General features: G+C 42.7%; 1 protein-coding gene across 3 annotated transcripts in view; it reads right to left on the bottom strand.

Moving 5' to 3' along the window:
* Window positions 1–25,578, bottom strand: part of LRRC49 (leucine rich repeat containing 49) — a 230,880-nt gene that overhangs the window by 22,301 nt on the left and 183,001 nt on the right. For all 3 annotated transcript variants that reach the window (XM_075345709.1, XM_075345711.1, XM_075345710.1), the window contains 2 exons: window positions 2,305–2,542; window positions 1,823–2,008 (listed from right to left, as the gene is read on the bottom strand). In XM_075345709.1, coding sequence (XP_075201824.1) covers window positions 1,823–2,008; window positions 2,305–2,542 — 424 coding nt within the window. The remainder of the gene's footprint in view (window positions 1–1,822; window positions 2,009–2,304; window positions 2,543–25,578) is intronic.

The raw sequence follows: 25,578 nt of genomic DNA, 5'->3' as shown, positions 1-25,578 counted from the left end.
TTCCTTATTGCGTGCAGCTGCAGGTACGAGGTTGTTCCTCATTCCTGCGGTGTCACAAATAGCGATTTGTGCTGCCGCAGGAACGACAAACAACCTCGCTACTGACCAGACAACGACTTTTGGTAAATGAACGACGTATCACAGACCAACGATTTTTGCCTCTTTTGCGATCGCTTAAGGTCGCTCATAGGTGTTACACGCTGCGATGTCGCTAACGACGCCGGATGTGCGTAACAAACACCATGACCCCGACGATATATCGTTAGCGATGTCACAGCGTGTAAATGGCCCTTTAATTGTTCACAGATTGGTGAATCCCTGACCATATTTGCTTCTGAGAAACTCTGCCTCTCGAACATGCTTTTATTATACACATGACTTAGTTGAAAATGTACCCCCCCATTTGTTTTTCATTAGTGTTACTTACTTTTGCAGCCTTTTGCTAACCCTGACCCAATTTTTTTGAGCTGCGGTCATCAAATCGAAAACTGTCTAATTTTTACCTGTGATCTGTGCTCTGTTGTGAATAAAATATGGCTTTATAAGATTTCAAAATCATTTCAATCTTGTTGTCTTAACATTTTACACAGTGTCTCAACCTTTTGGAATTGGGATTGTAAATAAATGCTTTAATACTTCTAATTAACATTTATTTTGTCTAGGGAGATAATCACTATAGAACTGAAATGACTGGCACTTTGTTACACTTACAAAGATATGTGCTTTAATTTTAAGACAGGTACCTTTAAGTATATGCAGTAGGAAGCTCCAGGGCTATTACCTGAAGACAGCCTATACTATGTATTAGGCGGGGTCTCATGAGTATATAGCATCCAATGTGATATGCTAATGACTCGGCTCAAACTCTGCTGCAAGTGTGAGAGCAGAGTGTCATACTTTTTCTCTCACGTTAAAATTGGAGCACAGGTGAGGAAAAGATGGAGCAATTAATCTCTCCGTTTTCTCCATTACCTGTCCCTGCATATATCGGTCTTCATTTGGATGACTGCCTAGTGCAGTCAGATGTTTGATACGCACCCATAGACTTGCATGGGTGCGCATGATACGAGACTATGTCAATGACAGAATGTTGCAATTTTTTCTTCAACCCGATTATAGCTGGGGAAAAACTCAGAGATTTGACCTGTATCATTGAATAACACTGGGCATTATTTTTTGTCAGTTGCACTCGTCCCATTCATATGCTCCTATGACCCCGGTAATACTCTTACTGCAGCACCCCTCTTATCTCCAATATTAAATGATATATACAGGGTGGATAGCAGTGTGAGCAGCCTCTAACCTGCACTCTCCCTGGTACGGTCTTTATTAGATCACAGAGACAGCAGTGTGTGCAGCCTTTTCTTATCTCCGCACACTTGGTATATCCAATATTAATCAAAATATCCAATGTGCTTGAATAGAAGTCCCCGGATTTCCGGTCATGTGCACTATGAAGCCAGGTGTATGCGTCCCAGCTTCAAACTGGTGTAGTGCGCATGACCGGAAGTTCGGGGACTTCTGATCATGCGCACCGAGCCGAAAACCAGCGTCGGCCGCGATGACAACAGAAAGGTGAGCGCGACCATGCCTCTGATGCTGAGCATTCACTAGCATGTTAGTACGCTCACAGAGGCTTACTTACTTGCTAAGAGGGCCGACTAACCAAGGGAACTAACGCCCTTGTGACTAGTCCCTGGTCTCATTAGCATATCATATGGGATCTCAAGAAGTTTTTAATGACATTTCTTTTAGTTATTTTTGAAGAACTCCTTTAAGCTAGAAAATGAAAATAAATGAGAACTTTTCAGACTGGTCTTACCTCATCTTCATTAAGTCTCTGAATGTTGAAGCTGTTCAGTCTGAAAAGAACGTAATACTTCCAAAGAGTAAAGTTAACAACAGGGTTTCCCTGAGGCTCCACCGTCAACTGATCAAGCCGACGCATCTGAGCTAAAGCATTGAACTGATTCAAGGTGATCAGATTGTTTTCCTTAAATTTAAGGTGCTGTTAAGACAAATGAAAATGAAGCAGAGTTACAGTGAAATTTTAGCAACAGAGATCCCTAATATACAAATTACAGATAGCAACAGTGACAAAATAATTTATAGCAGACAGGCAAAGATTTGCAGGAAAATAACCGATATTTTCTGTCCCTACAAAAATGATATCCAGACAGGATATCCAACAGGCTTTACTTAAATTCATACATATGTCTATGGATCTGTTCTGTACCTCCTATAAATTAGGAACATAATATATATTAAACACAGCAGCCAGAGCTTCAGTGTCAACGTACTTACCGTGACATTGGGAAACTTGATTCTTATTTTTGGCAGAACCTGAACTATGTCTTCAAAATTGATAAAAGTGAAAGAAATGATGTTGACTGAACTGGCTGTCTGTACACTCCACGTCCTGTCAAGAGATTCAAGAGCTCCCAGGCCATAAAGGGACAAAGTATCTCCTTCCAACTCCACAAGATGGGAGTCCACCACAGACAATCCTTGCACGGCACTGCTGAGGACAGTATCTAGTGATCTACAGAGAAAGAAGATGTGATGATAAACACTTAAACAAGGTTTCAATATTTTGAAAGTTCAGCAATAAAATTAACTTGCTAAAAAGGATTAATTTTGTACAACAGACTGTGTAGTTGAGTGATTGACTTTCTTCAATCATCAATACTAGGGATGAACGCACCCAAGCTTCAAAGTTCACAGACTTTACAAAAAAAAAAAAAAAAAATCAGTGCTCGGAGTTTGGGTGCTTGGTCTAATGAGAGCTGCTTGCAGTATTTGAACAGTTCGCACTGGGGTAAAATCAGCATGATCGGATGTAGTGTGTACAAAAAAAAAACAAAAATTGAAAAAAAAAACCTTCCTTCCCAGGAAGTGCTCAGTTTATGGCTTGCTGTATGTTGGTGGATAACTCAGCTGCCTAATCAGTGAAAGTCTCATTAAAGGTCCAGTCACACTAAGCAACTTACCAGCGATCCCAACAACGATAGGGATCGCTGGTAAGTTGCTAGGAGGTTGCTGGTGAGATGTCACACTGCGACGCTCCAGCGATCCCACCAGCAACCTGACCTGGCAGGGATCGCTGGAGCGTCGCTACACAAGTTGCTGGTGAGCTCACCAGCAACCAGTGACAAGCCCCCAGTGCAGCGTGGAAGATGCTGCACTTGGTAACTAAGGTAAATATCGGGTAACCAACCCGATATTTACCTTGGTTACCACCGCACGGAGCTACACGTGCAGAGAACAGGGAGCAGCGCACACTGAGCGCTGGCTCCTTGCTCTCCTAGTTACAGCACACATCGGGTTAATTACCCGATGTGTGCTGCAGCTAAATGTGCACAGAGCAGGGAGCAGCGCACACTGCTTAGCGCTGGCTCCTTGCTCTCCTAGTTACAGCACACATCGGGTTAATTAACCTGATGTGTGCTGCAGCTAAATGTGCACAGAGCAGGGAGCAGCGCACAATGCTTAGCGCTGGCTCCTTGCTCTCCTAGTTACAGCACACATCGGGTTAATTAACCCGATGTGTGCTGCAGCTACATGTGCACAGAGCAGGAGCTGGCACTGACAGTGAGAGTGGAGGAGGCTGGTATCGAAGGTAAATATCGGGTAACCAAGGACAGGGCTTCTTGGTTACCCGATGTTTACATTGGTTACCAGCCTCCGCAGAAGCCGGCTCCTGCTGCCTGCACATTTAGTTGTTGCTGTCTCGCTGTCACACACAGCGATCTGTGCTTCACAGCAGGACAGCAACAACTAAAAAATGGCCCAGGACATTCAGCAACAACCAACGACCTCACAGCAGGGGCCAGGTTGTTGCTGGATGTCACACACAGCAACATCGCTAGCAACGTCACAAAAGTTGTTCGTTAGCAGCGATGTTGCTAGCGATGTTGCTTAGTGTGACGGGGCCTTAAGTCGCCAAAAACACACAGAAAGCAAATCAGATGATGTATCTAAACCTATCATGTGTAATACTGACTGCTTAGGTATGACTCTAATCCTATCATGTGCGAGTCTGCTGAGCTCCAATACTGGTTGTCCAATTATCTAGTACCCCTCCTTGGGAATTAGCGCCAATATCTGAAACAAGTCTGAGGGCTAGCCAGCAACTCCCATGGACATACCAAAGAAAAGTGCAGATAAAGTTGTACCAACTTTTCCCTGTGTTTTGAGGCTGCACATCGGCTTAGTACTTGGTGGTACCCAGGATAACAGTGAAGTAAAGTATCACTGACTGAGGGCAACATCTTCATGGTTTCTTCTCTGTATTGTGGATGTTGGCTCACTATAAAGTCTCATGAGTGTACTGTACATCTACCTATCGGGAGCCCTACAGAGAAAAAGTGACTGATGTAAGCAGTGAGAGTCTCCGTACAAAACTACACAATGTGAAGGGACTGGAAATAAACAAGAAAAACAATATAGAAAAATACTTTACAAACCCATTTAGATACCATTCTTACGTGTATACCAGAAAAAGAAAAATTGTGAAAGAAATGAAATTGCAGAACTTTAGACCTATCCAACACACTCTGTGCACACTAGGAGCAGGCATTTCCATGGAAAGTCTCAATCACACAACGTAGAAAATATGAAACGGTTGTTCTGCCATCACAATGATCCTCAGCCAGACTTTCAGTATTAAAGTCATCAGCCTTACATTCACCCAACTAAGCCTGCCTGCAATGCGGATCGTATTCATTTAGCTCATGTTGGCACATAAATTCAGTTTCAAGAAATTACAACTTGGCAAGAACATATAGGTTTTTTTCCTACGTAATGTTTTTTTTGTTTGATTTAATGAGGGGCACATCCAACTGAGCACAAATCCCAGTTCTATTTCCAGGTCTATACAATCATGGGCAAGTCATTTCCTTTTCCTCTAAAAATGTATTGCCAAACACACTTGGTAAGCACTTATATAGTGTTGTCTACATCGAGTTACTAGAAGTTAATACGATAAACTTGCTTCAAAGTGCAGGGTTTTCTCTTTTATATTTAATTGCAGGTTACGTAGGCTATACAATAGCCAATAGATGACGTCGGTGGAGGGATTACAGGGAATTTCAAAAGTTGTGGGGTTTTTTTTAACAATGCCGTATTGAATCACAGACGTTTATATTACTAAGCGCAGCTATGTTCTGCTTCCAGGCTAGCCATCAGTAAAACATGGTACATTTTAGAGAAAAAAAAAAGGATGTAATCAGGAAAACGAAGAAAATCTTTCAGGGAAGTAGAGGTGCTTAATATAGCTGCTCATACAATAGGGGGAAAAAAAGCAACTGTAATGAATGTAAATGCACCTGTACAGGTAACAACTTCCGAAACCTTCATGCGGTAGCATGCGTGATTGTCTAATTATAGTCTTTACCGTTAAATTTTTTTTAACAAATCAAACCATTAAGACATCACAAATAATAATCTAACCCCTGATGATTCTTCTTTTTTGAATAATAATAATATTATTATTATTATTATTAATAATAATAATAAATAGGTAAACCTGTAAGAACTTGAGAAATATTACATGTTGCATCAGTATTTGGAGCGCAGTCACATCACTGTTAAGTATGACACAGCTACAAATAGCTTGGCAGTGCGGTTTCCATGAACATTGTCAGACAATATACACAATGGATGTACCATTACTCTCAATCTACACATTTACATTGCTATGTGTTTTAATTTATTACATTTTCTAATTGCATATGTGTATAATGTCTTGCATTAGCTCCATTACACTTTGTTCTATATTGCCAGCACACGGAGTCCCTAAACAATGAACATCACACTGGGAACTGACACGTGAATTAAAGGATCACTGCACCAATAAAGGTTCAGATTTAATGTATTCAGCTTTCAGTTTTTGAAATTTGCATAAATCTACAACAGACACAGAACAGTTTAGCTAATCAAGATTTCTCTTTTCCAATCAGATTATACAACATTTTAATAAAGTACCTTCAAAAAAGGTCCGTGGAGCCTGTGTTAGGAGTCTCGACACAGAAAATAGCCAGATATCCCTCCGGGAAGGACCTAGCCAAGGAGTGGCTCTTTTTAGACCACCATAACCACCATATTAAGTGGCCCTTTTAGTCAATATCCAACTCTGACAAGTTTAAAGCTATGACAAAGGAAATACCAAGGCCAGGTATCCATCCACAGACAGCTGTTTCAGGGTGTTGCCCCTCATCAGTGTGGAGTAGGATTCTGGCTACGTGGGAGCAATGCCTAGTAGACAAGCAAGACAGAGGCTCCACGGACCTTTTTTGATTTGCATACTTCCCAGGGGACAATGCACCTAGGATTTCACTGTGTTGAGCGCCTTTGTTGGCTACCTGCAGTGTTTTCTCTGGCTGGTCTCTCAGAGATCAGTGATTGTTTTGTCTAATAAAGTACCTTATCAGAGAAGCTGGTTGTAAAAATGTCTAAAATACAGTATATAAACCCAGCTCCTTTACTTTATACCCAGCGCTTCTGTCTCATGGGGTTTTTGCCTTCCTTTGTATCAATATTAGGGATGATCGAATCTGAACTGTAAAGTTCAGCGTTCATACCAAACACCGGGTGTCTGGGTCTCGGAGTCGAGCTTGGACTTTAAAAAAAAAAAAAAAAGTCTGTGTCCAAGTTCGTATACTATTCGTATGTTCAGAATGTTTGTTGAAAGGCTGCAGTGCAGCAAATTATCAAGCTTTATTGCATGCGAAGTTGCCTGTACGCTGCTGTGAACAATAAAGAAAAAACAATTAGGTGGGCTCCAGCCAATTATTGATAACCAGTGCAGGTAGAGCAGATAACTGCAGGCTGCAGCCCTCAGCTGTCTGCTTTACCTTCACTGGTTATCAAAGGGGTTTCCAAGCAGTTTTTTAAAATTTAAACTAAAAATTTAAAAACTGGTTGGGTGACCCCCTATTTTTGCTAACCAGCCAAGGTACAACAGACAGCTGGGGGCTAGTATTAACAAGCTGGAAAGACCCATGGTTATTTGGCCCTTCCCAGCATAACAATGGCAGCCAGCAGCTGGCCCAGATGTGGGGCATCCATTAGATGCACAATTTCTGATGCTTTGCGCAGCTGTTTCCAATTGCTCTTGTGCAGTGGCGAATGGGGAAATATTTTGACATTAAAGGCTGTGTACCGAGTTATTTAGAGGGCACACCAAATTTACAGTTATACAAGCTGTACTTTGACTACTTTACATTGTTTCAAAGTGTCATATTTTCAGTACTGTCTCATGAAAAGACATGATAAAATATTTCCAAAAATGTGAGGGGTGTATTCACTTGTGATATACTGTACCTAAGCAACGTAAAAGGCAAAATTTAAAAAAAATAAAATAAAAACAAAAACAGGTTTTATTCCATTCTGCAGCCATTATTGCATTGTGGGTCTATTGTGTGTATTTAATATCTGGCGCTATTAAACATTCCTGAAGGTATTTTGCAGTCAAACAGGGATTCGGATTTGTCTCTGTAGCAAACCTATGAGCAGCAATCCTGTGAAAAGCAATCCTGCCGCAATGGCAATAGCAGTACAGCCCAAATCCTGATTAGAACAATTATAGCAAGGATTTAAATTAAAATTTAACTTTTAATATCAATATTCTAAAAACATGATACAAAAAAGTGCAATGCAGTGCATGAATAAATAAAATTAGAAAGATCTCACCCAGTACTTCTCCTGAGGAGATCAGATGCCACCGGAACAATCCAAGGCAGAAGCAGGCCAAAACAGACCTAAGGGGGGGGCAACCAGTCTCAACGTTCCCTACCCCTGTCGTGCCCCTGCAGAAGTTGCTTCCGCCCTTACAAGGGCAGCACCCAAGTCAGGAATGCTAGCCCTGATGACAAATACACCCCCCCAACGCGTTTCGCTCTCTATATAATAAGAGAGTTCCTCAGGGGAGAAAATCTTCAAGTAAAGCCTGCAATGGCAGGACAGTACTACACAATGTACATTGGTGGTACAAATGTGTATACACACAATGCACGTTAATGGTGCAAATGTGTATGCTAGTGGCCAGTGGGACGCTGTGTGCTGCTAGACCCACACCCTATATACCCCACATACCTCCTGTATCATCAGCGATCAGTGGTGCCACATGTTTGTGCAGCCCTTACAATCGATCCATAATCCCTGCACATAGCCACCATCGCGCATGCCCGATCGGTTACTCTGTGCCACCTACGGCCGCCTGACACGGCTCACACCACGCATGCGCGGTCATAATATTGACTCAGATACAGCCAAGCTACGTTTCCGTGTTCCACTCATGGAACGCACATCCCGCGCATGCGGTGCGCAGACGCTCACTCAGGAGGCTTTTCTGCTGCTCCCATGAGCGCTGATGCGCTCATTCCGCGCTATGCTTGGATACAGCGCACATCGCGCAGAGCCTTTACTCTTCCATACCTCATGACCAGGGAATGAAAACCATCGAATATTTTCTTTCAACACGTGGTCAACAGTTTGAGGCTCATAATCGGCTGATTCTTTCTTTGTTACATTTTGTCCTGCACAACAACTTTCTAACATTTGACTGTTCGGTATACCACCAGCTCAGGGCCACAGCAATGGGGAGCCCTTGTGCTCCCTGTTACGCTAACTTGTTCCTGGGCTGGTGGGAGGACGTTTATGTGTTTTCCGAAGAAATGTCCAAGTATACATGTATGATCGAGATTTGGACACGGTTAATAGATGACGTCTGTTTTGTGGAAGGGCCCTCAGGAAGATTTCGTAAGCTTTGTACAGGATCTGAATTGCAACTCTATAGGTCTGAAGTTCACATATGTCATTCATCCGAGACAGTTGTCATTCCTGGACCTATTGGTATCAGTGGACCCCCAGGGGGGACTTCAAACGACTATTTTTAGGAAACCCACTGCAACTAATTCCCTCCTTGATTGGAAGAGCCACCATCCATTCCCTCTCAGACGTGGTATCCCGAAGGGACAGTATTTACGTCTGAGACGGAATTGTTCCAGTCAGGAGGAGTTTGTCGAGAAGGCTAAGGATCTTAGGGAACGTTTTCTGGACAAGGGCTATCCAGGTTATATTCTTAAGGATGCCTATCACCACTGGCTCAAACAAGATCGTAATCAACTCCTTGTTCTCAAACAGAAAAGGGATGAGCGTGATGAAACAATAAGATTTATTACTACCTTTACAAAAGGGGCTAACCAGATCCGACAGATATTAACCCCTTCACGACCGCGGGCAGTAAAATTACGTCCTATTTTAACGTGACTTAACGACCAGGGACATAATTTTACTGCCTAAACTTCATTTGATTGCCGTGGCCATAGCAACAGCTTTCAAATGATGTCCCCTGCTGTTTCTTACAGCAGGGGACCTTTGCTTGACCCCAGGGGGGGTGGCATCGCCACCCCCCATAGGCGATCGATGTGATTGGCTGTTCAAATCGGAACCGCCAATCACCATGCCAAAAATAGCGTGATCTTGTAAAATCCAGCTAGGATCGGGGCTGCAGCAGCTCCGATCATTGGCTGGAAGCAAGCAGACACCGTGGCCCCCCCCCTCAGCACTGATTGGAGCGATCGTGCGATGACGCGCAATCGCTCCAATCAGTGTGCAGTGGGGCGGTCTGATCTGCCGGTGGCCGCCCTCCCCAGGCCTGTGCTGGTCTGGGGACCCTCCCCCAACATGTCTGCAGCGTGCAGCACTGGCTGGTACTAGTGGTACCACGCCACCGCTGCTGCTGCCGCTGCTGTCACGTCACGTCGTAGGAGCAGGAGCGGTGAGTATTGTGCTCACCTTGCAGCCCCTGCGCGTGCCCCCCTGCGATCTGCCACCCCCCCGACATCCCGATCTGCCCCCCCCGACATCCCGATCTGCCCCCCTGACATCCCGATCTGCCCCCCGCCATCTCTATTCTGCAGCTCCTCCGGTATCCCTCCTCCCCTGCTCTCTCAGCCCCTGCGCGCTCTTGTGATTTGCTCCTGCGCGCTCCCGTAATGGCCCCTGCCCGTGCCCCCCTGCGATCTGCCCCCCCGCCATCCCGATCTGCCCCCCCACATCCCGATCTGTCCTCCGACATCCCGATCTGCCCCCCCAGACATCCCGGTCTGCCCCCCGACATCCCGGTCTGCCCCCCGACATCCCAATCTGCCGGCCTCCCTCGTGATCTCTCTTCTGCAGCTCCTCCGATATCTCCCTCCTCTGCTCTCCCCCTCTGCTCTCCCCCTCCCCCTCTGCTGTCCCCCTCTGCTGTCCCTCTCCCCCTCTGCTGTCTCCCTCCCCCTCTGCTGTCCCCCTCCCCCTCTGCTGTCCCCCCGACGTCCTCTTACCTGTCTTCACCGGCCGATCACATCTGCCTCCATCGCTGGGTCCTTCTTCCTGGGTCTTCTGCTGAGCTGTCCAACTTCCTACCTGCTGGCTGCTGCTGTAAAGCTGTTCCTTGCTTTCTGTTCCTCCTGCTAATCCTCTGGGTACTGTGAGTATAATTTTTTTTTTTTCTTTTTTTTCCTCTATCCCCTTTCTATTTTTACACCTCATGTGTCCGTGCGTCCCGCCAAGCGCTGATCAGGGATGCAGATAACGTATCTGCATCCGTGGTCAGTTTTCGGCGGGACTTTTTTTCCCGTATTCCCGACGCTTTTTGTATCGCATCTGTCCATGCGTCCCGCCGAGCGCTGATCAGGGATGCACATAATGGATCGGCATCCCTGCTCAATTTTTGGCGTGACAAAAAGCATCGGGGATACGGAAAAAAAAGTCACGCCAAAAATTGAGCAGGGATGCCGATCCGTTATGTGCATCCCTGATCAGCGCTCGGCGGGACGCACGGACTGATGCGATACAAAAAGCGTCGGGGATACGGAAAAAAAAGTATTGCATCTGTCCGTGCGTCCCGCTGAGCGCGGATCAACATCCCTGCTCAATTTTTGGCGTGACTTTTTTTTTTTTCCGTATCCCCAGCGCTTTTTGTATCTCATCTGACCGTGCCTCCTGCAGCGGCCGATCAGTGCACTGCGTCTGTGCGTTTGAAAAGTCAAATGGCGTTCCTTGTCTTTTGAGCCCCGCCATGCGCCCAAACAATTGATTTCCACCACATGTGAGGTATCTGCGTACTCGGGAAAAATTGCACCATACGTTTTATGGTGCATTTTTTCCTGATACCGTTGTAAAAAGAGAAAAAAAAAACTACCTTGTTGCTGCAAAAATTTAAAAAAATTTTTTTTAAAAAAATAAATAATTTTCACGGTTCAACGTTATCAACTTTCAGTGGAGCCCCTGGGGGTACAAGGGGCTCACTAAACATCTAGATAAATTCCTTGAGGGGTCTAGTTCCAAAATGGGGTAATTTGTGGGGGAGCTGCACTGTTTAGGCACCATGGGGGGGGGTCTAAAAACGTGACATGGCGTCCGCTAATGATTCCAATCAATTTTGCTGTCAAATGGTGCCCTTCTCTTCTGAGCCCCGCCATGCGCCCAACAATTACTTTCCACCACGTATGAGGTATCTGCGTACTCAGGAGAAAATGGACAATACATTTTATGGTGCATTTTTTCCCGATAACCTAGTGAAAAAAAAAAGCTACCTAGTTGAAGCAACAGTTTTGTGGTAAAAAATTTTTTTTTTCTTTTCACGGCTCAACGTTATAAACTTCTGTGAAGCCCCCAGGTGTTCAAAGTGCTCACCAAACATCTAGAAAAAATATTTGAGGGCTCTAGTTTCCAAAATGGGGTCACTTGTGGGGGAGCTCCATTGTTTAGGCACCTCAGGGGGTCTTCAAACCTGACATGGCGTCCGCTAATGAGTGCAGCTAATTTTGCATTCAAATGGCGCTCCTTGCCTTCCGAGCACTGCCGTGTGTCCAAACATTTGATTTCCACCACATATGAGGTATCTGCGTACTCAGGAGAAAATGGACAATACATTTTATGTTGCATTTTTTCCCGATACCCTTGTGAAAAAAAAGCTACCTAGTTGAAGCAACAGTTTTGTGGTAAAATTTTTTTTTTTCTTTTCACGGCTCAACGTTATAAACTTCTGTGAAGCCCCCAGGTGTTCAAAGTGCTCATCAAACATCTAGAAAAAATATTTGAGGGCTGTGGTTTCCAAAATGGGGTCACTTGTGGGGGAGCTCCATTGTTTAGGCACCTCAGGGGGTCTTCAAACCCGACATGGCGTCCGCTAATGAGTGCAGCTAATTTTGTGTTCAAAAATTCAAATGGCGCTCCTTGCCTTTCGACCTCTGCCGTGCACCCAAACAATTGATTTTTACCCCATATGGGGTATCAGCGTACTCAGGAGAAAATGCATAATAAATTGTAGGGTGCACTTTCTCTTTTCTCCCTTGTAAAAATGAAAATTTTATGGCTAAAGTAACATTTTTGTGTTAAAAAGTAAAATTTTCATTTTTTCCTTCCACATTGCTTTGGTTCCTGTGACGCACCTAAAGGGTTAATAAACTTCTTGGATGTGGTTTTGAGCAGTGTGAGGGGTGCAGTTTTTAGAATGGGGTCACTTTTGGGTATTTTCTGTCACCTCGGCCTCTCAAAGGCACTTCAAATGTGATGTGGTCCCTAAAAAAAATATTTTGTAAATTTTGTTGGAAAAATTAGAAATTGCTGATGAACTTTGACCCCTTCTAACTTCCTAACGAAAAAAAAATTTCTTTCGAAAATTGCGCTGATGTAAAGTTGACAAGTGGGAAATGTTATTTAGTAACTATTTTGTGTGACATATCTCTCAGATTTATGGCCATAAATTTTCAAAGTTTGAAAATTGCGAAATTTTCCAAATTTTCGCACAATTTCCTAAATTTTCACAAATAAACGCAAAAAATATCGGCCTAAATTTACCACTGACATGAAGTACAATATGTCACGAAAAAACAATGTCAGAATCGCCAGGATCCGTTGAAGCGTTCCAGAGTTATAACCTGTCAAAGTGACACTGGTCAGAATTGCAAAAAATGGCCCGGTCATTAGGGTGTTTTAGTGGCCGGGGGTGAAGGGGTTAAAGCAGCATTGGGAGATCCTCAAAATAGATGATGACATTGTGGACGTAATCGGCACACAAACATCTGTGACGTTTCGGAAAAAATGATCCTTAAGGGACCGCCTCACACATAGTCACTACGTGGCTCCTGAGAAGCCGATCACATGGATTCCAGGCAAACCGACTGGGTGTTTTAAGTGTGGGACGTGTGTGGCATGTGATCACATTCAGACGGGTAAAACCCTGAGAGGTACTGTCACAGGTGAATGCCTTAAGGTTAGAGAATTTATAAATTGCAGAACCAAAGGCATTGTTTACGTGGCCACTTATCATTGTGGCAAACAATATGTTGGGAAGACCATCAGGGAATGTCGCCAACGGGTAGGAGAACACATGGGCGATATTAGGAACGAACGAGATACCCCGATCTCCAGACATACAGACATATGAATTCACAACATTTTGGTAACAGGGAAGCTATTGTATTTATGGGGATTCTGAAGGTCAAACCATCCCCGAGAGGGGGCAATCTGGACAGACTGCTCCTCCAAAAGGAAGCAAGATTGATCTTTAAGTTGCGGACATGCCGCCCAGAGGGTCTAAACGACCAGATCAATTTTGGGTGCTTTATCTAAAGAAGGGATTTTTTCTCCGGCTGGGGTGGGTAATTTGGGGTGTGATGGTTGAAGGTGTTTATTGAGCTGAGCTAGTGACCAAGATGATTAGCCCCTCACGTGGAAAAGAGCCCAGCCCGGATTCTTTGGGTTCTATATTTTTGGGCTTTGGGGAGGGTTGTAAGTTTATATCAACCTTATAATTGTTATAGGACACGACAATGAGGGTGTCCTTTGTATGTTTCTACCCCCCCTTCTTGCAGTGTTTGATCTATTGACTGTTGGACTCTATAATCCCCTTTGAAGAATGCTAATGGGAATTATGCATATATACCCCCTGGTCCTCTTTTTATATCTATTAGCATTATTCACCCTTTAAAATAGATTCATAATAGTGCTCCTTATATGTATAAAAAAATAGAGGTGGCACATTGTGGACTGCCATAAATTGTACTTAGTATCTGATTACCATGACTGAATCGGTTTTATGTGCTGATTTACCATATGAACTTAGCTTTTGTGAGGGTTACTAAATATATTCTTGGACACCTAATGCTAACTATTGACTGTCCTGGGCAGTGTTCAGCAATTGGACGCGGTCCGCGCATGCGCGATGCGTGCATTCCACGAGTGGAGCGCGGCTGTAGAATATCAGCCGGATAGGGCATATTGCGTGCCGCGCATGCGCGATGTATCCAAGCATGGCGCGGAATGAGCGCATCAGCGCTCATGGGAGCAGCAGAAAAGCCTCCTGAGTGAGCGTCTGCGCACCGCGCATGCGCGGGATGTGCGTTCCATGAGTGGAACGCGGAAATGTAGCTTGGCTTTATCTGAGTCAATATTATGACCGTGCATGCGCGGTGTGAGCCATGTCAGGCGGCCGTAGGCGCTGCAGAGTAACCGATCGGGCATGCGCGGTGGTGGCTATGTGCACGGATTATGGATCGATTGTAAGGGCTGCACAAACATGTGGCACCACCGATCGCTGATGATACAGGAGGTATGTGGGGTATATAGGGTGTGGGTCTAGCAGCACACAGCGTCCCACTGGCCACTAGCATACACATTTGCACCATTAACGTGCTTTGTGTGTATACACATTTGTACCACCAATGTACATTGTGTAGTACTGTCCTGCCATTGCAGGCTTTACTTGAAGATTTTCTCCCCTGAGAAACTCTCTTATTATATAGAGAGGGAAACGCGTTGGGAGGGTGTATTTGTCATCAGGGCTAGCATTCCTGACTTGGGTGCTGCCCTTGTAAGGGCGGAAGCAACTTCTGCAGGGACACGACAGGGGTAGGGAACGTTGAGACTGGTTTCCCCCCCCCAGGTCTGTTTTGGCCTGCTTCTGCCTTGGATTGTTCCGGTGGCATCTGATCTCCTCAGGAGAAGTACTGGGTGAGATCTTTCTAATTTTAGTTATTCATGCACTGCATTGCACTTTTTTGTATCATGTTTTTAGAATATTGATATTAAAAGTTAAAATTTTAATTTAAATCCTTGCTATAATTGTTTGTCAGCAATCCTGTGAGCAGCTCTCAGAGGTTTTGCTGTTAAAAAGCTGGAGGTTGAAAAGAGGATGATTTCTACAAATGGATAATGATTCTAAACACATGTCAAAATCCACAACAGACTACCTCAAAAGGCGCAAGCTGAAGGTTATACAATGGCCCTCAAAGTCACCTGATCTGAACATAATTGAAAATCTGTGGCTAGACTTCAAAAGAGCAGTGCATGCAAGACGACCAAGGAATTTCACAGAACTGGAAGACGTTTCCAAGGAAGAATGGATGAAAATTTCCTCATGCAAGAATTTAAAGACTCTTGGGTGGTTACAAAAAGCATTTACAAGCGGATACTTGCCAAAAAAGGTGCTACTAGGTACTAAGCAATCTTGGTGCCCAAACTTTTGCATCAGCTTATTTTCCTCTTTTGTTAATTTAAAAATTTGAAAGATGAAAATACATATTTTTTTTGCCTAAAATACAAAGGAAATGTGTCATCTTTAACTTTATGCCTTTAACAGATCATTTCAACTCTAAAGGCCCCGTTACACGCAACGACATCGCTAACAAGAGGTCTCTGGGGGTCACGAAATTCATGACGCACATCCGGCGTCGTTAGTGATGTCGTTGCATGTGACACCTACCGGCGACCACTAACGATCAGAAAAACGGGAAAGATCGTTGATTGTTGACACGTCGTTCCTTTCCCAAATATCGTTGCTCGTTTGGGACGCAGGTTGTTCGTTGTTCCTGAGGCAGCACACATCGCTACGTGTGACACCCCGGGAATGACGAACAACAACGTTCCTGCGTCCTCCGGCAACGAGGTGGGAGTGACGTTCATGCGGATTCTCTCCGCTCCTCCGCTTCTATTGGTGGCCCGCTGTGTGACGTCGCTGTGACGCCGCACGAACCGCCCCCTTAAAAAGAGAGTTTGTTCGGCGGCCACAGCAACGTCGTTAGGAAGGTATGTTGGTGTGATGCGTACCTGCGATATTGTTCGCCACGGGCAGCAATTTGCCCATGACGCACGAACGACGGGGGCGGGTGCCATCGCTAGCAATGTCGCTGCGTGTAAAGCGGCCTTAACTCTTGCTTATCTGTTCACAATAACCGTACTTCTGACTACAGGTGCTCAAAGTGTGTGTGTGTGTGTGTGTGTGTAATATATATATATATATATATATATATATATATATATATATATATATATATATATATATGTATATAGTTAGTATAAAACAGAAGATAAAAATGACAGAACAAAGCAAATACATAAGACAGTAGGAGCAGCTGGTCAAATACCTTCTAATGTTACTATTTGCACTGTTGTAAGGCGGATTCCTCTATTACAAGTCTTAACTTGACCGCCATAAAACAGTGGCATGATAGGTGACAGTGCTGACTAAATTGCCATAATTAAAACACAGGAGGTTGACATTATCTGATCTTTACACCTTGAACAGGTTTCTTTTGTGACACAGATATTGCTCTTGGGATCAGTGCAATCATTCTGACAGTATAATTAAGTATAGCAATAGTCTGTATAAATCACACTGTTAGGCAGGAATGCATGCTATTCTAGGACAGGATCTGAACATTGAGCCTTAGAGGTACGCGTGGAAAGCTGACATATGAGGTAATCCTGTACATTTAATGTGTACGTTATAGTCTCTAAATACGTGGCAGACTGGGAGACTCCAGACAGGTATTACTTTGGGATATAAGGACCTCTCAGGTTTCTCTTAGAATTTCCTTATGTATGCAAATTACTGAAGTGGAATAATAATTAGTTGGGAGGTAGACAAAGGATTTGTGTTTATGAATTCAACCCCTATAAAGGGCCGGGACTCACAATTACTTGGTTCAGTGCATGTACAATGACATTGCTTTGGTATGTAAATCTGCAGGACATTTATATTACGTTATTACAAGGGTGCATGGTTAGAATGGTCATTCTATTGGTGTGTCTACCTTTCCTGCAGAACAGCCCAATTTAGGCATTTTAATTGGAAATATGACTTAAAAGCAACACCACAACATGCATATTAATATTAAAGATGTATTCTCGTCTCATTCATTCATGGCATATACACAAGGTATACTGTAATGGTATAGCAGATGTGGGTCCCACCAATTTACCTGCATCAATCTCAACAATAGGGCCTCGTCGGGATCTACGTTGGAATGCTAACTCAAATGAAGGGAATTACCACTTCTCCACTGACAGCGGCATGTATGTGGTCCCTGTTCTTGAGACAGATGCTGTTCTTACTTATGGGATCCACATCTATTATATTTATGGCATATTCTGTAAGTGTACAATCTAGAAATACCCCTTTTAGATTGTCACATGGCCAGAATATTCCATCATTTTGGGACTTTTACTAAGGCAGGCAGAATCTACTGAAAGAACATTGTTTACCATTGGGCTCTACGAGGATTTTGCTTTGAACCAAAACTGTAGAAGGTCATCGTGGTAGACGCAATGTCAATATGAATGATGCTGAAATGAAAGCAACCTATTGCAGCAAATCAGACAGTCACGCATTTACTTTTCTTAGATCCTATTTGACGTTATAAAGAAGACGTATTCGAGAAGATTGATGCTTGGTCATACATTAGAATACACTGAACTTATTATATTTGCAGAATCACATACAACAAGAAATGGCATGGTTCATTTTCTCTTGGAAAATGGCTGCATGATAGGTAGACTTTGACCACACAAACATTGCAGAAGATTATATCAACTGCTAAAAAGAAAAAACACACCACAAATAATTACCCCAAAAGCTGAGCTGCTATATATGGATAGATTTATCTACAGGTTTTTGCTGCCCATAGATACCAGTCACAGCACAACTTCATTTTACCATCGCAGCTAATCAACAAAGACAATTTTTCCTTAATATGATTTTGATAATTCAGTCCCACAGTGTTTGTGACCTTTTCTGGCATATTTTCCCCACTAATTTGAGGGGTTTTCCAGCCATTTTAAATTAGCAAACCCCACAAATAACACAGATGGGCAAAAAAAAAACCAAACACATACACACAGCAATCAGTCACTGGGGAAAGGCCATAAGTGTCCTCCAGGAAAAGCACAGGGAGGAAATAAACTAACAGCAGGCATATTTTCACACCACATAGGAAAGCACACGATAGATCACCAGGTTTTGGATCACCACTAAAAGGACTGGTATAGCTGAAGCAAAGATGAGCTATATTCGGCGACAGGAAATCACATCCAGCACCTTATAAAAAGAGTTAAGGTGGCTGTGAATGTTCATTAGCAGCCTGTGCTCCTAGCAACAGTTCACAAACAAGCAGGAATTAACCCCTGCTGGACTGAAGAACAGTGAACCTAAAACAGTCAACACCTGACTCAGGCTAAACAATAGGACACCTCAGGTTGCTTATCAAACTCTGCAGTGTGAAAAGAGTGCAACGCCACCACAACACCCAGCGAGTTGAAAGAAGATCACCGTATGACACAAGATCCTTATAGGTTTTGAGGAGATTTTCCCTTCACCAACAATTCATAGTTATCTTCTCTTGAGTTTCTCAAAAAATGAGTTACCACTAATGTGAATGCTACCCATGCAGCCGTATCCTTGCTCTGCAACAAAACAGATAAACTCTTCATCTTGAAGATGCTTACAAATCTGAGGTCCAATAAAGACTGCTTCCTTTGTCTTAACTTCATTCAAAAATGGAAATTTTACAATGAGATACTTAAATACTTTTGTATTTTTATCCATTGCCTTTACAAAGTTCTTCATTGGGCTGAACTTGAACTTGACATGCAATGGTGGTAACAAAATGTTATATGGGTAAACAGTGCTGGATAAAAGGAGATTTTACTCCCTGGCTGAAGTGATTGTCGGAGATGCCAGTCTCTCATTCTAGTGATATTCTCGTGCATAACTATCGAACTCATTCAGAAAGCAGCAGTATTTTCTGTATCAACCTTGGACACCAAGTAGGAGGCCAACCACCTTTACGTCCCCACAGAGGCACCACAAATGTTGGTCATAGTTCAGGCAACTCACAGCTGATTCATGTTGTCAAAGGTTTCTTTCATGTGAACTGCATAACCAACTGGAACTGAAGGTAGTGCATTGCCATTATGCAGAAAGACTTTTTAGGCTTGTTTTGGACAAACTGATACAACACCTCAATTTCTCTGGATTATAACTTACCTTCAGAGCTTCCATTAAACTGTTAATGTTGCATGCCACAAGAATGCCCTCCATGAAGATCTTTATAATGGTTGTGGAATAAAGAAATCTGAACATCACATACTAGGAGATTCCACTGCTATAGCCTGAAACCTAAGAGCTCAGCCTTACTCTTGGGCAGAACCAAATCTTTAACAAAATCGTTCAGTTCACTTTGTGTTATAAGGTGTAGTTCAGTTGAGGGAGGTTGTTGACAGTCAGGTTGTTGGAGGTCATGAGAGGAAGATGCTTCATGATACCAAGCACTCTTTTCTTCTTCACTTGACTAGACTGAAAACGTTTCTGGTGCTTTTGAAACCAGCAGTTTTTCTGTATGTGGTACTGCTTGTATTGCAGATGAAATGTTTGGATACTGTAAAGTTCACTTCTTCATTGGAACTCCTTTCTTAATGGGGAATACCATGCAGGAATAGCAATTGGTAGGGTCATCGGCTGGATCTCTCCAGATCATTGGGACTGCAAAAGGCAGAGAATGGCTCTTTCCATGCAACCACTGGGTAAGATGTGATGTACATCTATTACAGATTATGTGTGAAGTCCAAATCTTGTCTCAATCTCCTATTCTGAAGCCAAACCACAGGTTGTAAGTTTTCCTTATTATGGTAGTCAAGTTTCGCCTGGTATCACTAATGCCTGTTCCCTGCCCTTAGTAATGTACTTAGAAGTTCTTTTGCTGTCTTCTGCTGTTCCTGGTTGCCACTAGGGTCGCATTCTTCCATCTTGTGACTGTCTCTGACTTCCGGGCGGTCAGGAGCTGCAAAGGCCACAAGTTTAACAGCAATCGTAAGAGTCAAAAGTGACTCTACAATGAGCCTTTTCATACGACGTAGGATTTATGCCAGATCAGAACCTCAATTTGCAGACACTGTGTGTTGGGATGACGGTCCCTCGTCAGTGCAAAGTATGAGACTGATCTGGCTGAATGAAAAGCTCTACTAGGGTTTCAGGAGAAAACTATTCTGCTTGCGATGACTGACAAACCAATCTGGCTGTCAGTGGTGAGGAGTCTTATAGCTGCAATGCTCCTCAGGGAAATATTCAAATGGTCTCTTCAGAGAATATTTCCCAGAAGAGCATTGCAGCTATAAGACTTTTCACCCCTGACAGCTAGATTGGTTTGTCAGTCTCTGCAAGGAGAATAGTTTTCCCCTGAGACCCCAGTAGAGCTACTCACTCAGCCAGATCAGTCTCATACTTTGCACTGACGAGAGACAATCATCCTGAAACACAGTGTCTGCAAATTGAAGTTCTGATCTGGCATAGATCTTAGGTCATATGAAAAGGCTCATTGGAGTCACTTTTAACTTTTAAGATTGCTACTTCCAATAGGTGGCACAAGAGTTTGTCTCCTTCTTCCCTGAAGAGACAATTTGAATATTTCCCAGAGGAGCATTGCAGCTATAAGACTCACCACTGACAGACAGATTGGTTTGTCAGTCTCCACAAGGAGAATAGTTTTCCCCTGAGAACCAAGTTTAACAGAGACTTGCTCTGGTTCTCATTGAGAAGTGACTTATGGTCTGCCAAATGCACACTGGTAAGTCACAACTAGCAGAAAGCAGAGCAGTACCATAAACAGTGGCCGGTAAGTATTCTACTACATGAAGGATCGATATCACTCTCGTGGTGCAATTAAAAAAAGCTGCAGGAGTGGTGCTTTAAAATCATGCATCTGTGATACTCACAGTATGGCATATTCTGATCCAATTTTGAGGATCAGATTAGGACATACTCAATAAGGGTTTGCTCTCCATTAAAAAAGAAAAATTAAAAATTGGGAAGCACACTGACTTCCCATGGATGTGTGAATGACAAAGTATAAAAATACATTTTTTATGAAAATCTGTTCACTTTACTTTGATCTGTAATATTCCATCTACTAAAAATTGAAGTAAACTGACAAACAGCTGTGAATTTTGAGGGGAACAAGTAAATTAAAGTAAGTGAAGGCACTGCAAAATATTGGATATAAAACTTGCAAATTACATCACAAACAGGATCCCGTGTAACAGTTTAGCAAGTTTTATATGTTTGTTAGCATTTTCTCTTCCACAATCTGCTCTGTAAAACCTTTCTAAACACATCCATCTGAAGCGCTTAAAAAAAGATGCCACTTGGCGTTCCGGTGTGCTTTTATGGACTGACATTAATAAAGCTTTGGAGATTTCCCTGATTAAAGAGACAGACCGATTCCATAGAATTTACTCATTATGGGAAACTATTTAATGACCATGACTGCATTTATTGAGAAACACAGGTCAGGGTGTTAAATAATATACACCCAATAAAACACTGAGGTATGTTTTGTTTTTTTACTGGAGTTACTTTGTTGTGATTGCCCCCTGTACAGAGCATCTTAAGTGAAGAGGGTTTTAAATTAGGTGAAATCTAGAATTTGAAACTAGCTGTAGTACCCGGCATTGCCCGGGATAGTAACTGTCTCTCTCCCAGTCTCAATCTGTGTGTCTGTGTCTTTGTCTGTCTGTTTCTATCTCTCTGTCTCTATTTGTATCAGTCTGTCTGTCTCCATTTCTGTGTCTCTCTCTTTTCCCCTCTCTCTTTTTCTCTTTTCCAGGGCTGTCTCTTTTCCAGGGCTGTCTCTCTGTCTGTCTCTCTCTATCCGTCTCCCCACCGACAGCATATTACCTCACACATAAGCTTCTTATACTAACAGTTTATTTTGTTCCTATAGCAAACACTGACAGTTGCTATTAATAACCTATAGCTCCCAGGTTAATAACCTATAGCTCAGTTTAAATGGAGACAGGATTTTGGAGAGTAACTGTAAAGCGCGGGGTTAAATTTTCCCGTCAAAACATAGTCTATGACGTTCCCTGAGTCACATGGGGTGTCTGTGCAAAATTTCGTGATTGTAAATGCGACGGTGCAAATTCCTTTAGCGGACACACACACGCGCGCGCGCGCACACACACACACACACACACACACACACACACACACACACACACCTTTATATATTAGATTACTGTATATATCACATAATGAGAGTTGTTTAGATCCTGACATGGAGGAATATTTGGCAGGTGGGAGTGGTAAGAAATTTCCTTATAAATAAGACTTAAGATCTTACAGCTGGTAACTAACTTCTGTTGTGGGTACAATTCCACACTGGTAATAAGTCTATGAACTTCTTTTTAGGTCTAGGGGTCATGCGGTCATATTGAACCACTCCCAAAGGCAGCAATACAACTAAATGAAAGGGATATGAGCTTCTAAGATACAGTGCTGGCCAATAGTATTGGCACCAATGCAATTCTGTCAGATAATACTCAGTTTCTTCTTGAAAATGTTTGCAATCACAAATTCTTTGGTATTATTATCTTCATTTAATTTGTCTTCAATGAAAAAACACAAAAGAGAATGAAACAAAAATCAAATCATTGATCATTTCACACAAAACTCCAAAAATGGGCCAGACAAAAGTATTGGCACCCTTAGCCTAATACTTGGTTGCACAACCTTTAGCCAAAATAACTGCGAACAACCTCTTCCGGTAACTATCAATGAGTTTCTTACAATGCTCTCCTGGAATTTTAGACCATTCTTCTTTGGCAAACTGCTCCAGGTCCCTGAGATTTGAAGGCTGCCTTCTCTCCAAACTGCCATTTTGAGATCTCTCCACAGATGTTCTATGGGATTCAGGTCTGAACTCATTGCTGGCCACTTTAGTAGTCTCCAGTGCTTTCTCTCAAACCATTTTCTAGTGCTTTTTGAAGTGTGTTTTGGGTCATTGTCCTGCTGGAAGACCCATGACCTCTGAGGGAAACCCAGCTTTCTCACACTGGGCCCTACATTATGCTGCAAAATTTGTTGGTAGTCTTCAGACTTCATAATGCTATGCACACGGTCAAGCAGTCCAGTGCCAGAGGCAGCAAAGCAACCCCAAAACATCAGGGAACCTCCGCCATGTTTGACTGTAGGTACCGTGTTCTTTTCTTTGAATGCCTCTTTTTTTCCTGTAAACTCTATGTTGATGGTTTTTCCCAAAAAGCTCTACTTTTGTCTCATCTGACCAAAGAACATTCTTCCAAAACATTTTAGGCTCTCAGGTACGTTTTGGCAAACTCCAGCCTGGCTTTTTTATGTCTCGGGGTAAGAAGTGAGGTCTTCCTGGGTATCCTACCATACAGTCCCTTTTCATTCAGACGCCGACGGATAGTATGGGTTGACACTGTTGTACCCTCAGACTGCAGGGCAGCTTGAACTTGTTTGGATGTTAGTCGAGGTTCTTTATCCACCATCCGCACAATCTTGCGTTGAAATCTCTCGTCAATTTTTCTTTTCCTTCCACATCTAGGAAGGTTAGCCACAGTGCCATGGGCTTTAAACGTCTTGATGACACTGCGCACCGTAGACACAGGACCTTTCAGGTCTTTGGAGATGGACTTGTAGCCTTGAGATTGCTCATGCTTCCTCAAAATTTGGATTATCAAGTCCTCAGACAGTTCTTTGGTCTTCTTTCTTTTCTCCATGCTCAATGTGGTACACACAAGGACACAGGACAGAGGTTGAGTCTACTTTAATCCATGTCAACTGGCTGCAAGTGTGATTTAGTTATTGCCAACACCTGTTAGGTGCCACAGGTAAGTTACAGGTGCTGTTAATTAAACAAATTAGAGAAGCATCACAGGATTTTTCAAACAGTGCCAATACTTTTGTCCACCCCCTTGTTTATGTTTGGTGTGGAATTATATCCAATTTGGCTTTATGACAATTTTTTTTTATTTTTTTTCCATTGAAGATAAATTAAATGAAGATAATAATACCAAAGAATTTGTGATTGCAATAATTTTCAAGAAGAAACTGAGTATTATCTGACAGAATTGCAGGGGTGCCAATACTTTTGGCCAGCACTGTATCTATGGCATAATGAAAGCATATGCCATAAATGTCTTAAAGTTCCAAGATGCCTGCCTTCCCCAATCAGCACTCTTAAGGCCTGTATTTTTTTTTTTTTTTACGGATACAAAACGTACCTAGCATAAGCCTTCTGTGCTATTCAAATGTTTGTGTTTTTACATGGACCGTGAGTCAGTGCAAATCTCAAGGAGATGTCAGAGTTTTTTTGCAGTATCACAGTTAACAAGAGCTAATACAAGTATATGGGTCTGTGAAAAACACGGACAGAACACAGATTCCATCCATATGCTGTATGTATTTAACATGGCAAAGAATAGGAGAAGCTTTGTATTTTATTTATCCACCTGTGAAAAGCACTAATGACACCCTGATGGCAAAAAACAGGGGGAAAAAAAGGAGTATGTGCACACAGTCGTTTTTGCTGAAGTTTTTAATATGGAAACTCCAAACTTTTTAGGAGGATTTGGAGAGTTTCCGCTCTAAAAACTCAGCAAAAACACTCAGCTATTGACTTTTACTATAGGTATCCTAAGAGGTAGCAGTAGAGTTCAAGTATTCTTCTAGAGGACGCTATTTGCATATTTAAATTTCTAGAGTACATTGCATGGTCTATATATCTTCCTACATTGTCACTCGTCACCCTCCACAAAGAGAAAAGTTCTACATTCTCCCTCATGCTCCAAGGGAATGTTCACACAGTTTTTTGACAAAGATTTGGAAACAGATTATGCTTTAATATTGACTTAATCATCCATTAGTGCACATGGTGCTGTTTCTTCCATGTTATTTTGAACATCTCCAATTAAAAACAATATGAAACATATTCAAAAGAGTAGGTAAAGCATTTCCTGTAGATCTCAGAGCAGAAATCAGCAATAAATATCTAAAAAAGGAACTATGTGAGCCTAGTCATGGGTATGAGCACACATCTTTTTCAGGCTGATTGCTCCCAGAATCTGCCTGTAAAGACACTGTAAAATTGCTGCAAAAATTATCATAAACAGCAATGTCAAAGCAACATTGCTGTGCATATGTTTGGCTTATGTCATGTCTATTAACGGCTTCAGGGATCGAAAACCCTGAAGTGATTAAAAGAAATGAGCTGCCTATCCTTCCTAGCAGCCGGCTCTCTGTATTTCACAGTACAATTCTAAAATAGTATTAGTGTGCACTCAGCCAAAATTCTTTTTAGAGGTGCTAGTGAGGGGACCGAGGTCCTAGTCATATCTATAGAAGAACACTGCACTCTCTTTACTTTTCTTATTCAATGAGACAAAGTGGAAATTTGCAACAAAAGTGTGGATTTTATTTTTTTGGTGACCAATAGAAGCAGACGTTTC

Source organism: Anomaloglossus baeobatrachus, chromosome 4, assembly GCF_048569485.1.
Source record: "Anomaloglossus baeobatrachus isolate aAnoBae1 chromosome 4, aAnoBae1.hap1, whole genome shotgun sequence".
Classification (NCBI taxonomy): Eukaryota; Metazoa; Chordata; class Amphibia; order Anura; family Aromobatidae; genus Anomaloglossus; species Anomaloglossus baeobatrachus.
The sequence above is the reverse complement of the archived record's forward strand: the minus strand, read 5'-3'. Positions and strand labels throughout refer to the sequence as shown.